The sequence below is a fragment of the Silurus aristotelis genome (assembly GCF_946808225.1).
Source record: "Silurus aristotelis genome assembly, chromosome: 1".
Lineage (NCBI taxonomy): Eukaryota > Metazoa > Chordata > Actinopteri > Siluriformes > Siluridae > Silurus > Silurus aristotelis.
Genome location: NC_139574.1, coordinates 5323037 through 5338503, shown reverse-complemented (window position 1 = coordinate 5338503; position 15467 = coordinate 5323037). Strand labels below are relative to the sequence as shown.

General features: G+C 36.8%; 1 protein-coding gene across 6 annotated transcripts in view; it reads right to left on the bottom strand.

Annotated features, from left to right (window-relative positions):
* myo3a (myosin IIIA) overlaps positions 1 to 15467 on the bottom strand; it is a gene marked incomplete at its 3' end in the record, with an annotated part of 103949 nt that overhangs the window by 23830 nt on the left and 64652 nt on the right. For 4 of the 6 annotated variants that reach the window (XM_083543885.1, XM_083543886.1, XM_083543887.1 and 1 more), the window contains 12 exons: positions 14060 to 14159; positions 12541 to 12657; positions 12180 to 12284; positions 11201 to 11284; positions 10815 to 11017; positions 7987 to 8085; positions 7792 to 7906; positions 3720 to 3846; positions 2766 to 2976; positions 1423 to 1570; positions 622 to 775; positions 60 to 148 (listed from right to left, as the gene is read on the bottom strand). In XM_083543885.1, coding sequence (XP_083400011.1) covers positions 60 to 148; positions 622 to 775; positions 1423 to 1570; positions 2766 to 2976; positions 3720 to 3846; positions 7792 to 7906; positions 7987 to 8085; positions 10815 to 11017; positions 11201 to 11284; positions 12180 to 12284; positions 12541 to 12657; positions 14060 to 14159 — 1552 coding nt within the window. Of the gene's footprint in view, positions 1 to 59; positions 149 to 621; positions 776 to 1422; positions 1571 to 2765; positions 3158 to 3437; positions 3598 to 3659; positions 3847 to 7791; positions 7907 to 7986; positions 8086 to 10814; positions 11018 to 11200; positions 11285 to 12179; positions 12285 to 12540; positions 12658 to 14059; positions 14160 to 15467 lie in introns of all 6 variants that reach the window. The other 2 variants (XR_014534018.1, XR_014534019.1) reach the window with 1 other exon arrangement.

Here is a 15467-nt window from a genome sequence, read left to right as displayed (position 1 = left end):
TATTTGGGGGTTTTTTTTGGTTCATTGTTTGAATATTACAATATAAGATCTAGCCGTACCTTTCCAGCATAGTGGGTGATTCCAAAGCCAAGATCAACCCTCATTGGTCTCCAGAAGTTTTTAGATTTAAGGTTGTCCTCAAATTTTTCTGAATGAAAGAAATGTGTGAACATTTGAACATTGGACTTATATAATATACATCCAAAATTGATGAAACCAACAGACACATTGGAGGTATTTGACAGAAGCATTTAGTAGCAAAAACTTGAACTTGAAGAATGAAATCTGTTCCAGCATGAAAATGCCCCTGGTCACAAAGCCAGCTCCATGAAGATATGCTTTATATGCTCTATGAAGATATGCACTGTATTTGGTTGCCTTGTACTACAACTTGTGCAATGACAAAAAAGTGAAATCTTATCCAATCTAATCTTTACATGGGCTAGAAGATGTGGAAGATCTTCTGCTATAGAGCTCCAAACAATAATGAACACCTTTGGGATGAATGTGAACTCTGACTGTACCCCAGACCAGGCCCTTAAGTATCATGGCTTACCCTGGACTCTGACCCCAGCTTCTGAGCTGTGTAATAGAGAGTGTGTAGAAAGTGGGGTGACTTACCCACAAGGGTCTGATCGGTGGCCTGGGGGAACCTGCTCTCCTCATCCAGCAGTGACAGCATGCCCATGGGCTTCTGCAGGAAAAGGTCCAGCAGGGGTCGGTTGTCCTCATACTCAATCACTCGGACGTCCACGCCCTCGTTCAGGTACTCGTCCTGCAGTATACAAATATCCATTATTTGAATCATAAAAAATATGGTTTATTTCCTTATACATAATAAATCCTGTTTATGTGTATTGCACATAGAGCTGGTTATACTTGGCTAAAATTTCAGCATACAATCACTACCATTTCTAATCTCCAGGTAACACACACACACACACACACACACACACACACACACACACACACACACACACACACACACACACACACACAATCACTCAAAGGTCGACACTCTTGTCTGAAAAGTCTCATTTCTGCTCTACATGTAGCCTGAGGTAAAGTCAAGGAACAAGTGCTCTACGCTTTAGAAAGCAGCTCTACCACAAAACCCACTCCAAAGCACAGAGCTATAGATCTGCAGAAACACCATGTGCTCCAGATGGACGAAATCCAATAAACATATTGTATATTGGGAGAAAATAAACTCAGGTTGTGAGCAGTAATTATGTAGGAAATTGTGCCACACAAACTTACACACCATGTTTGATCATTCAGACATGTGCAGAAGATCTCCAGAACTATCATTCTGAGTGTTTTAGCTTCTATACTGCTCTTCCAAGCAGCGAGCCGTAATACACACGGAAATAACTGCGTTATGATCAGAAATCAGGTAAAGGTTTTAACGGCGTACAGTACCTGCTCCCAGGCGAATATGTGCTGATTGAAGTAGAACTGAATCTGCTCATTGGCGATGTTGATGCAGAGCTGCTCGAAAGAGTTACGCTTGAAGTTCTCGAAGCCGAAGATGTCCAGGATGCCGATGTTTTGCTCCTTGTCTTCCTCTCTGAGAACGGAAAACAGATGAGAGGAGATTCCTTGTAGACGTGGATCGATTATATTAAACAGTGTTTTAGATCCATTTACACCAAAGAACTGTTACATTTTCAAATCTGATTGGCTGATTCATCTGTCCAAATCACAGGCCCAATATTAAAGCGTGTAAAATCGAAATAAATAGATTATTTTGAGGAATCCAATTATAATTAAAATACTTTATTGTTCCCACAAGCATATATCAGCAATGTTAGAAAGCTGGGGTCAGCCATGATACAGCACTCCTGAAACACAGAGGGTTAAGGGCCTTGCTCAGGGGCCCAAGGAGCAGCAGCTTGGCAGTACTGCAGCTTGAACCCCCTGACCTTCTGCTCGCTAACCCAGAGTCCTCACCACTGAGCTTCCACAAATTTGCTGCTATTGGAAGGCAATTAAACACTCATTCTGATTGTTCAAAAGTATTGGGACACTTGACTTTCTTATCCATATATGGTTCTTTCCCAAACTGTTACCACAAAGTTAGAAGCACTTATTTGTATAAGATTTCTAGGAGACCCAAACTTGTGCCAGCATGACAATACCCCTGGGCAGAAAGCCAGCTCTTTAAAGATATGGTTTACATGGGTTCAAGTGGAAGATCTCCTGCTATAGAGCTTTGATCCTCAACCCTACTGAACATAATGAATTTAATCACTGACTGCATCCCAGGTCTCCTCACCTCACCTACATGAGTATCTGACATTACTAACACCCTTGTAACACTGTATGAGCACAAATCTACATAAAATCTAGTGGAACATCTTTCCAGAAGAGTGGAACTTATTATAACAGCAAAAATGGACTAAATGAAGAATGGGATGTTCAGGTGTCCACAAGATTTTCTCCATATAGTCCATATCTTTAATCAGTCAACCTTTCCCAGCATCACAAATTAAAAAAGGGCCTTTTCTTTAATGCTACCAAGTCATATTGTATATTTTGAGGGCTATAATGAGACCCCAGCTTTTCTAGGATCCCCTCAAATCCTCTCATGATCTTCAAGTTGCAGGTGAGTTGACTTCAATGTTCTTGATTGGATTTGAAATAAATAATTGGAGCCAGTGGAGTTCAATGGAGCTGATAATTACAGTTTCTACTACACGTCTATATTTTTAAGGAGCAACCAAAAAGGTGTAGAAATAAAAAGTTAAATAAACGTCTCCTACTCAGTCTGGTTATTTTGTCTCAGCAGGGTGTTGATGCGGTTGACGATCCAGCTGAAAAGGCGTCCGTACAGAGCTTTGCTCATGGCGTCCCGCACCTCTGTGGCTTTCTCGACCGTGTTGGGCCGGACGATGGTTTCACCCCGAGCCACCACGCAGTGCGAAGTCAGAGCCTCCCTTAGCTCATCTGAGCGGATACACAGCAATGTGGCAGCTGTAGAACACACACACACACACACACACACACACACACACACCCTCACAAACAGCTATTTTCTCTGCGGCCTCTGATTTCTCTTACCCTATATTTGAGTTAAATCTTTACTTCTGATGGTTACAAACCTTTCATTTCCTTCATTTAGGTTACAGGATTAGGAATAAACGTGTTTTGCTTTCTTTTTTTTAACATTAAATTGTTAACAGTGCTGCTTAAAGCTGTGAATCATGCTTCTCCCTATTAAGCAATGGCAGATATGCTAATCTCTGCCCATATTGTTCTTGTTTTACACAGCAGCAACTACATTTGCTAAAAAAAAAATATATATATATATATATTTAAAATTTTAAATTTAAACTCCACCTCATTGGTTCATGTTTAAAAAATGGTTCCTCCAAATACAAGCAAATAAAAGGTAAGAACTCGAAATAGCCCCATTTCCCAGATGTAATTTTCACCTCTTTGGGTGTGGTTCAGGAAAAAAACCCACTCTGATTCTAACTACAGCTAGTTCGTTGACTACATGCTAATAATAATAATAATAATAATTTAAAAAAAAAAGGTTCCCCTGGTAAAAAGAGTTCCTAAGATCTTTTCTTGCTGATCACGTTAAGTTTCCTGGGGTCCTGAAAAGGCTACAAGGCAGCCACTCTGCATCGGCAGCAAGCCAAATAGTGGGCTAATCAGCTGAGCATTTTTGCTGCACTAGCATTCTAACCCGCTAGCATTCATGAACTCACCAGTCTCTAACACTGCCATGTTGGCAATGTTGCTCTTGTCAGTTTGATGCTCCGTAGCCACTGAATCGAACTCGATATCTCCGGTGTTCAATATGGCTGCCACAATGCTGTACACGCTTCCCAGCTCCTGTGGAGGAAAGTGTGTTCGAGATACATGCTTAATGAGAACACAGAATAGATTTTCTCAAGGTTCTTGGCTGCATTAGTAGCTTTAAGAGATTTAAAACAATGTTTAATCATTTCCAGCATCAAGAAATTCATCCAATAGCTGCAATCTAATGGATGTTCATCTCTTTTGTAGCTATTACTGATGGTGTGTTCCTAGTTTGTGTTGTTTTGTGTCATTAACAGCCAAATAAAGCAAAATCCAGACTAAGGAATCAATTAAATGATCTACTGGTTTAAAAAAACTAAAACTGTGAATCCAATTCCCCTGAAATGACATCAATAATGATATATAAGAGCAAATTTGATCATGTATTCGCATGAATGTGACAGATCTGAAGCTCGTAGGAGCAGTGAGTTTTTAGCTCCTTGCTGTAGGCCGTGTTTCATCATATCGTGCTGCTCACATCCCCATCACGTGCACCGACCCAAAAGTAACCTACGACTCCTGCACAAAAAAAATCATTTCCTGATGATTTCAAGCTGAAGATCATTAATATCAGCCGAACGAAAGAATTTTTAAAATGTATTTGCATTTGTTGGGTGCCATTACTTTTGCTGCCGACGGTTTCACAAGATCTATGCATGCAGTGTTTTTCTATTTTATTATTACTGTACTCACATACAGTATGCATCTGTAGTGTTCTCTTCAGGTGGATCTGCTATCAAGTACATGTATGCAGTGTGTGTGTGTGTGTGTGTGTGTGTGTGTATCATGTAAATAATTATTGGCACCATTTACATCACAAATGTGCGGGCTGATTAAAATAAAATAATTAAACTTTGTATAAACGGAATTGAAGATCATATGCGGCAAAAGTAATGGCACCAAAAACAAATTCTATGTAAACAAATTCTGTGCAGAGGAAACGTCAGGATATGTCAAATCAGCACTTTTTGGTGCAAATAAAAAAATATCTGTTGCTGCTTGTACTTTAAGAAGACATATTTGAGCGGGTGCTCAAATTGTTAGTTTTGGAAAATATTAATACTGCTACAAATACTCCAACTATTACTAATTTCCAATGAGTTTTCTACACATCTTCAACTGCTACTGCTACTACTAATACTTAAACTACATATAATCATTCTTTTACTATTACTACTTCTTTTAAATCTACCACTACTATGTCTACTACTACGATTAAAACAACTACTTCTAATATTGTAAATATTACTTCTACTGATTACTTTTCTACTACCACTACTACTATTAATAATACGTTTATTACTACTATTAGTATTACTATTACTACTTCATTTACTTAATACAGTGGAACCCGGTTATGTCGATGTCCTAGGGGGACGCCAAAAAGCATCGAGGTAACCGATGATCGCGATAAACGAAAATCAAAATGGCGGCGGTATATTACCGTGCTTGAAATGTCTTTATGTACATGATGTGCGTTAATAAATGAGAATGTGCATGCACGTGTTTTTGAAGGGTTTTTTACACAACAGTGTTGCTGCGATTTGTTTGATGAAGTCATGCTATAAAAACACATACAGTACATGTTTATCTGTCAGGAATCCACCTGCCACGCCCCCTTCGGCCCCCTTCAGCGTGGCAGGTGTTTTCTCGGCCGCTTTCTCTGAAGCTCCCGGCTTTAATCGCGCACATATGGTGCTCGTTTATCCTCATCACCAGCTCCTATTTGAACTTCCACACTCTCACTGTCCGTTATTGTTGGTATATGTTGGTTCACGGCGGTCGTTGTTATCCGCATGTGTATCCTGGTACGTGTCTTCCCACCGGCACTCTCTCAACGGCTGCTCTTTTCTTCCCAAAGCCGCGCCGCGCCCCTACTAACACTACGAACACTAGCACTAACTAACAGCAGAGATTCACCAGTATACAATACAACACCTGGAGCAGCTGTAAGGTTTGATTTTTCCGCCACTTCCGCGAGTTCTTCTGCGGCTGCACCGAGATAACTGACGTTAAATGGCAAATATTTTCCCCCCTTGTGCTCGAGATATCAGGGTTCGACATAACCGATAAAAAATGAATTTGGCGTTTCCACTTCAAAAACGTCGACTTAATAGGGTTGTCGAGGGAACCGAGCACGAGATAACCGGGTTCCACTGTAAATAGTAAAAATAATAATACTTGTATTATTTTTACTACTACTAGTTCTATTACTACTAATACTACTAGTACTAGAGTTTATTACTCCTACTACTACAATAACTACTTCTATTACTTCTACTATTACTACTACTAATACTGCACCTACTTCTACTTTTTCTAGAATTATTACTACAGAACTAACAACTAACTAGTTCTATTTCTCCTACTAGTACAACTACTTCTACTATTACTATTACTAATAATAGTTCTATAACTACAAAAAAGGAATACTTCTATTACTCCTAAATAGTTCAAGTTTTATTACTACTAAAAAAAAAAAAAAAAAATATATATATATATATATATATATATATATATATATATATATATATATATATATAGTATATATATGTATATATATATGTATATAGTATATAGTATATATATGTATATAGTATATAGTATATATATGTATATAGTATATATATGTATATAGTATATAGTATATATATGTATATAGTATATATATGTATATAGTATATAGTATATATATGTATATAGTATATATATGTATATAGTATATAGTATATATATGTATATAGTATATAGTATATATATGTATATAGTATATAGTATATATATGTATATAGTATATAGTATATATATGTATATAGTATATAGTATATATATGTATATAGTATATAGTATATATATGTATATAGTATATATATGTATATAGTATATAGTATATATATGTATATAGTATATATATGTATATAGTATATAGTATATATATGTATATAGTATATATATGTATATAGTATATAGTATATATATGTATATAGTATATATATGTATATAGTATATAGTATATATATGTATATAGTATATATATGTATATAGTATATAGTATATATATGTATATAGTATATAGTATATATATGTATATAGTATATAGTATATATATGTATATAGTATATATATGTATATAGTATATAGTATATATATGTATATAGTATATAGTATATATATGTATATAGTATATATATGTATATAGTATATAGTATATAGTATATAGTATATATATGTATATAGTATATAGTATATATATGTATATAGTATATAGTATATATATGTATATAGTATATATATGTATATAGTATATAGTATATATATGTATATAGTATATATATGTATATAGTATATATATGTATATAGTATATATATGTATATTATATAGTATATATATATGTATATAGTATATAGTATATATATGTATATAGTATATATATATGTATATAGTATATAGTATATATATGTATATAGTATATATATATGTATATAGTATATATATATATGTATATAGTATATAGTATATATATATGTATATAGTATATAGTATATATATGTATATAGTATATATATATGTATATAGTATATAGTATATATATGTATATAGTATATAGTATATATATGTATATAGTATATATATATATGTATATATTATATATATGTATATACTATACTATACGCCATTGCTTTCATTGCTTGTTAGCTTTTTAGACTTGTGTCATGTTATTTTGACTCTAATGCTAATGGTTCACTGGTCATGCTAATGCTAAAGTCAGGGGTGCACACACTTTTTTAGCATGCGAGCTACATAGGAAATGTTAAAAAGTTAAAATGATCTACCTACTATAAAAAAATACATAAATAAATATCTATATTTTTAATGGCATGGGATCTACCCACACTACCTTTGTGATCGACCGGTAGATCGCGATCGACGTATTGGGCACCTCTGCTCTACATCATCTACACCATGACGTGTATTACCTCGAGGGTGAAGCCGATGACTTTGAAAGACTGCTCCACCGCTTCGAACTGCTCCTTGTAGGATTCGTTGCCTACAATGTCAGGCACAAGCTTGATGTTTTCGTTCTGAAGGTACCTGAAGTGAGCAGTAAAACAGTTCTTAAAGACGTTTTTTAAATAAAGCTTTGAGGGTACAGTGCAATGTTAAGAACCTACTTTGGAGTGGTATTGTCGGAAAGCTTGTAGTGAGCCAGCTTCTTTCTCTCGGCCAGGCCGGCGTAGATGTAGTAGAAAATGTGGAAATTACGCTCTCCGCTGTTAGAGGAAAAAGAGGGATTGTACAGTCAGTAGTTTTAATGTTTCTCCCGGAGACCAGAAATCCCACTGAGTTATAACTATTCATAACACTGGTGTTCTCTCATAGCAGTGGCCTGTTTCAGCTAGATAATGGTTTCCTGCACATCCCCACTGCAATATATAGTTTAGGAATTGTTTGAGGAACATGACGAAGTGTACAGGGTGTTGACTCTGCCTCCAAATTCAATCTCAATTCGATCGTGCGTCTATGGGATGTGTTGGACAAACAGGTCTGACCCATGGAGGCTTTACCTCACAGCTTACAGGACCTGCTGCAGTTTTGATACTAAGTCCCCTTGTGTGGTCTCGTAAAAATCTCCAGACCATGATGATTCAGACCTTTTTTTTGAAGCACAAGGGGGAATTTTAGCATATTAAGCACATATATTTTGCTGGTATTTGAACTATATATATATATACACACACACACATGTGGATATGTGTGTGTGTGTGTGTGTGTCTATGGGGAAAGTAACGAGGCTTTGCATAATCCGTCTCCGTCAATCTGTAGGTTTGTAATTACTGCATGTTTCCTCTGTAATTATCCTCCATGTTTTTGCTTTGGCATCAGCGCGATTTCAGGGTTGGCATTGGATGAATGACTCGCCTGATTGCGCTATTCATTTGGTTCTTTTAAAAACACTTCACTCTCAAGTACGTGCAGATTTATGTTTCCACTAAAAGAAAATCTATTTACACCCAGACATTCCCTGCTCCTGAGGTCACGCCTTTTCTCCTGAGGTCACACTGTTGCTAAAAGGGAATAAGTATAATAGAGAATTATGCTCAGAAAGCTTTTTTGGGCTTTCAGAAGTGACGCTCACACAGCCTGGTGAATGATGTTCCATTTCTCCAGCAAATTTGCGCTCCTACATCATTCCTACTACTGCTACTACTCATATTATTACTACTACCACTTCTACTAATACTAATAGTACCAATACTAATTCTACTACTAGTACTTCTAATTACTAATATTACTACTAAAATTACTTCTACTACTACTAATAATAATAGTATTAATATTACTACTACTACTTTTATTTATATTTACATTTACTGCATTTAGTAGATGCCCTTCTCCATAGTGACTACTACTACACATACTTGTATTATTACTATTATGACTACTTCTACTACTGCTAGTTCTTCTACTATTACTACTATTTTACTACTACTATCATTACTACTATTATTACGTTTACAATTATTACTTGTACTATTACTTTTACAAATATTACTGCTAATAATACCACTACTATTACTACTGCAACTACTATTATGGTTATTATTACTGCTAATTTTATTATTACTACTACTAATATTACCACTTCTACTGTTACTGCTACTTCTATAATAACATTATCACTCCTACTGCTATTATTACTGTGTTCAAGAGAACAAGTGGAAAAGGTTCTATCATGGTGTGGATGGAAAGAGAAATGGTGTAGGGGTGATTCTGAAGGAAGAGTACAGTAAGAGTGTAGTGGAGGTGAAGAGAGTTTCTGATAGGGTGATGATCGTGAAGCTGGAAGTTGAAGAGGTGATGATAAATGTCATCAGTGCTTATAGGGGATTTTGCTAAAAGGATGGAAATGGCAGTGGTGAACACTTATTTTAAGAAGAAGAAGGATCATAGGGTGACGTATAAGAGTAGAGGAAGGAGCACACAGGTGAACTATGTTCTATGTAGGAGATGCAACCTGAAGGAGATTGGAGACTGTAAGGTGTTGGCGGGGGACAGTGTAGCTAGACAGCATCAGACGGGGGTCTGTAGGATGGTTTTGGAGGCGAAGAAGAAGAGGAGGAGAGTGAGGACTGAAAGAATAATAAGATGGTGGAAACTGTAGTGTGAGGTTCAGGGAAGAGGTCAGACAGGGGCTCAGTGGTGGTAAAAAGGTGCTGGATGATTGGGAAACTACTGCAGGAGTGATGAGGGAGGCAGCTAGAAAAGTACTTGGTGTGACATCTGGAAATAGAAAGGAAGACAAAGAGACGTGGTGGTGGAATGAGGAAGTGCAGGAGAGCATAAGGAGAAAGAGGTTGGAGAAACAGAATTGGGATCGACAGAGAGATGAGAAAAGTAGGCAGGGGTACAAGGAGATGCACCAGATGACATACCGGTAGAAGCGTGGAGATGTTTAGGAGAGATGGCAGTGGAGTTTTTAACCAGATTGTTTAACAAGATTCTGGAAGGTGAGAGGATGCCTGAGGAATGGAGAAGGAGTGTACTGGTACTGATCTTTAAGAATAAGGTAGATGTACAGACCTGCAGTAACTACAGGGGAATTAAGTTGATCAGTCACACCATGAAGTTATGGGAAAGAGTAGTGGAAGCCAGGCTGAGAGAAGAGGTGACCATCTGTGAGCAAAAGTAATGTTTCCTGCCTAAGAAGAGCACCACAGACACATTGTTTGCTTTGAGGATGTTGATGGAGAAGTATAGAGAAGGACAGAAGGAGTTCCATTGTGTGTTTGTGGATTTAGAGAAAGCGTACGACAGGGTGGAGAGAGGAGTTGTGCAGGACAGGGGGGATATGGAGATGGATGAACTGCTGTGTGGCGACCCCTAATTGGAGAAGCCAAAAGAAGAAGAAGAAAAATACTATTTGTACTGCAACATTTACTGCTACTATTACTGTTACTACTACTCAGTCAACATTCACCAGTCACTCAACAACACTCACGCAGCCTGGTGAATCACACGGGATTTCTCCAGCAGGTATTCAAAGATCTGCGCTCCCACCACCGTTCCTCCACCCGTGAACTTCATCTCCAAATATTTCCCAAAGCGGCTGGAGTTATCATTTATGACCGTGCAAGCGTTTCCGAATGCCTCGACAAGGTTGTTCACAAGCAGGATCTTCTCTTGGAGAGTCCGGTTGTTGGCCTGTAGACAACATGACAAGACTTTAATTTTCCATTGAAGAACTTTTAAGCAGTCAGCATCAGGAACACTGCTTATTCATTTTAATAACACACTGATGCTGTGTATAATGCGTTATAACTCTTCCATTAGGTTTGGGTTGAACAATAATGTACAAACAGAATAAAAATAAAAACTTGGTGAGACCTTGCCAAGGGCGGTGAGCTGCTGGACCAGGAGGTGAGCGCTTTCTGTCTTCCCGGCTCCACTTTCTCCACTGATTACTATACACTGCACACAAAGAGGAAGATCAACCATCATTGCTAATATACTTATATAGAGCTATACATCTCCTGCTAGAGAGCTCAAACACTATTGAACACCTTGTGGATGAATGTGAATGCTGACTGCACCCCCGGGGCTCCTCACCTTCTCACCTACATCACTACCTGACTTTACTCACACTCTGTGGAGCAATTAGCACAAACCTCTATAAAATCTAGTGGAACATCTTCCCAAAAGAATGGAGGTTATTTTAAAAGCAAATGGGAACACACTGTGGAATGGAAAATGTTATATAATATATATATATATGTTTTAGTTAGTAGAGATTGAATTTGATTGTATTTGATGTTTGTGTGAAATATGTCTATAAATATTTAAATATAAATATTGCTGAATCAATAAGGACAATTTGATATCGTGTATTTTTTACTCTCAGTGTTGAAAATGTAATACAATTTAATAAGAATGGATTTTTATGAGGTTTACTCTCAGGTTGCGTTACTGTTATTGAGTAGTTTTTTGTGTACTTTTACTTTTAAAAATAGTTTTTAAAATTTGTAATTTTACATTTACCCAAATATGTTTTGTTAGAAGTATTTTTAGACACTTTACTTGTACTTAAATAAAATATCATTAGTGGAATATTTTATAAATTGTATTTTTTAATTTCTGCTTTATATCTTGAATCTATTTGATCATATGTTTATCATTAGAATTCAACACCTGCCATTAGATTTTCATTATAAAAGAAAATTTGATTGATTCCAAACAAAATCCTTTATCATGGAAAAATCCCTCGATCCTGGAAGTATAATCTCATGATCTCAGCAAGCACCTCTTGCAGTTGAATTATTGTTTTAAGCTGTTTTTTTTTTATCTCGTTAGTGTTGCTTTGAGTCACCTGGTCAGCGTTGGAGGACACCATGGACTGGTAGGCGACGTCAGCGATGGCAAATATGTGCGGAGGATTCACCGGACGCTTGGCACCGATATACATCTTTGAGTGCTAAGAAGTGATAAATATCATAATAATCATAATAATCATAATAGTAATAACAATAATAACAATATGACAAACCGCTAATACGAATGCAAATGACTGAAATATAAACCGTTTGCAACAAGGAAATGAAATGAGATTAAACGCCGGAGGAAGAGAAAGAGAGAAAAGGATGCTGATGTTATCTATAATGAAATATAAAGGGGGTTTAGGTTTCTAGTGCATACCACATTAACACACACACACACACACACACACACACCTCAGGAGTGTAGAGATTGATCTCGTGGAAGGGGTTGACTGCGATAAGGATGTCTCCCACATACGTGTAGATCTGCTCGTTGGCGTAGCGCTTCTGCAGATGCTCCGTCACTGTGTTCTTATGAAGAGGCAAACAGATGTTACACACAAACACACACACACACACACACACACACATACACACATACGCATCCTTCATTTCTGTCTATCTAATTATATCCAAAGAACACTTTCAATATAAAATCACTTGTGTATTTGTGTATGTGTGTGTATGTGTGTGTGTGTGTGTGTGTGTGTGTGTGTGTGTGTGTGTGTGTGTGTGAGGGAAAGAGAGAGAGAGAAAAAGAGGAGAATGTCCCATACATAACTCTGCACATTACACTATACAGCACAATACTTTATACTCCATTAATATTATTGACATTTATGGCATTTGGCAGAAGCCTTTTTACAGCTGAGCAATTGAGGGTCAAGAGCCTTGCTCAGGGGTCCAGCTTTTTCAGCTTGGTGATGTTGGGATTTGAAACAACAACCTTCCTCTCTAGGTTTCTTTCTTATGCCGTCTCAGGGAGTTTTTCCTTCACCACAGTCTCCACCGGCTCACTCATCAGGGACAAACTTACACTTATAAAATTATACATTTATTAATGTTTATCACCACATAATCTGTGCAAAGCTGCTCTGAGACAATGTTCATTGTTAAAAGTGCAATACAAATAAAAATTAATTCAATTCAATTCAATTGTGTGTGCTTTTTTTTTTTTAACTGTGTATTAAAAGAAATACAAAAAAAACTCCACATCTTTCAGACAAAAAGATTGATTTGTCTGCGTCTCGGCCTATCGTCTGCCTTCATCGCTGCAGGGACGAGAGAAATAAAGTGAGCATCAAAATTCCTCTCAGTAAATATGTGGGAAATCCATCTGCAGCCATGTGACTGATTCGTATCTTTCAGTACGCTGCTGGAAAACTACGCCATCATCCATCAGTGTGGATCCATCAGTATACGTAATACACACACACACACACACACACACACACACACACACACACACACACACACACACACACACACACTGTTCACTAAACTGTTTATTTAGTTTATTTTGTTGTCTGATGGTTAAAAATGGAGCTGCTGTGGGGCACTAATCATTTACAATTAGATACACAGACAGACAGACAGACAGACAGACAGACAGACAGACAGACAGACAGACAGACAGACAGACAGACAGACGATAGATAGACAGACAGACAGACAGACAGACAGACAGACAGACAGACAGACAGACAGACAGACAGACAGACAGACAGACAGATAGATAGATAGATAGATAGATAGATAGATAGATAGATAGATAGATAGATAGATAGATAGATAGATAGATAGATAGATAGATAGATAGAGTAATAGTCTGTAGTGTGTTTATACAGAGTTTTGTTATGTCTTTGTTTGTTTTGGTTTATTTTATAATAGTCCGAGTCTTAAATGCGAGGTGGCAATAAAAATTTATTCATACTTCATCAAGCACTTCCAGCGCTGCCATATCATGCATGTCATCAGGTTCGTCACTCGAAGACTTCATGTTGTTGCCTTTTTTAGTGTGAATTCGTTCGTGTCTGCAAAAAACAGCAACCAAAAATATTAAATAAACAGTCATTTTAAAAAGCCTTAATTTAATCCTGTATAAGTCTGTGTAATTCTGAGATTCTCAAGCTTTGATACACTTGTAAGATAAAGTCTTATGACGGAAAAAAAAAAACTTGGGTTTCTAAGATGGCCATAAAGGCTGGATTTGGTTCCAAATTTGCATTGAAGCAAATCAGTCAATTTGAATGTACTGTACACTAGAGACCTGCACAAACACAGACCTTGACCAGAGGCAAACACGATCCGATGGGTGAATGCAGCTGTGGGCTGTAAAATACTCATGTGTATTTTGTAATATTATATAAATTACTCACGTTCTTGCAAATATCTAGAATTTTCTAATATTAAATGACTAAAAACAAATAAACTGTTATGTAACTACTGCACAAAAGCATCAATAGCAACTAAAATAAAATTTACAGGCACAAGGTGGAAAGTGAACTCTCACGTGGTTTATGATCGGTAACTACTAGAGCACACCGAAGCACAACGTCTGAAGCGCAAGACAGAGGAGAATCACTAAGTGCTACAGATGTTACTTCTGTACATCTGTACATATGTCATTTCTGCCAAAGAAAGGAACAAACGACATGACAAAACCTTGGCCTGTTTTTTTTATATCGTTTCAGTTGATGTTCTATGTTCTTCCCCAAAATGTTCCACAAACATCCCACACAACTCTATAGGACATCTTTGGATGTGTGTTCCCTTCTTTTGAACAAGGAGACGCAAAGACCCACCAAGACAAGGCGCTTGTGCACAAAGCAAACTCCATCCAATGTTTTTTCTTTTTATTGCGTGCCATTTTCAGTCAACCGCTGGTGTATCGTTTCCTGTCCCTCACACACCTCAGATATAGGCTAGTTTATAAAGCTAACAACAAGCAAGTCAGAAGACAGTAAGAAGTCTGGGGTTAACGTGGATGAGACAAAGGGAGTCAGTGATGACTGAGAACAGAGACGTTCCTGATCACCTGATCATCATCATCTTTTCTCTGCTTGTGTTCTATATGGTGGATCTTCAGCCTGGATACATTCATTAAAGAACAACATTTGAAATTTTTTTGTATTAATATATTAATATGATGTGAGGTTCAGTTACCAGCGTGACACTAAAAACAGTTACAGTGCATCTGGAAAGTATTCACTTTTTGCACATTTTGTTATGTTACAGCTTTTTTTATTTCCTCAACATTCTAAACCATAATGACAACATGAAAGGAGTGTTTGAAATTTTGGCAAATTGATAAAAAAACAAAAACAAATTACATGTACATA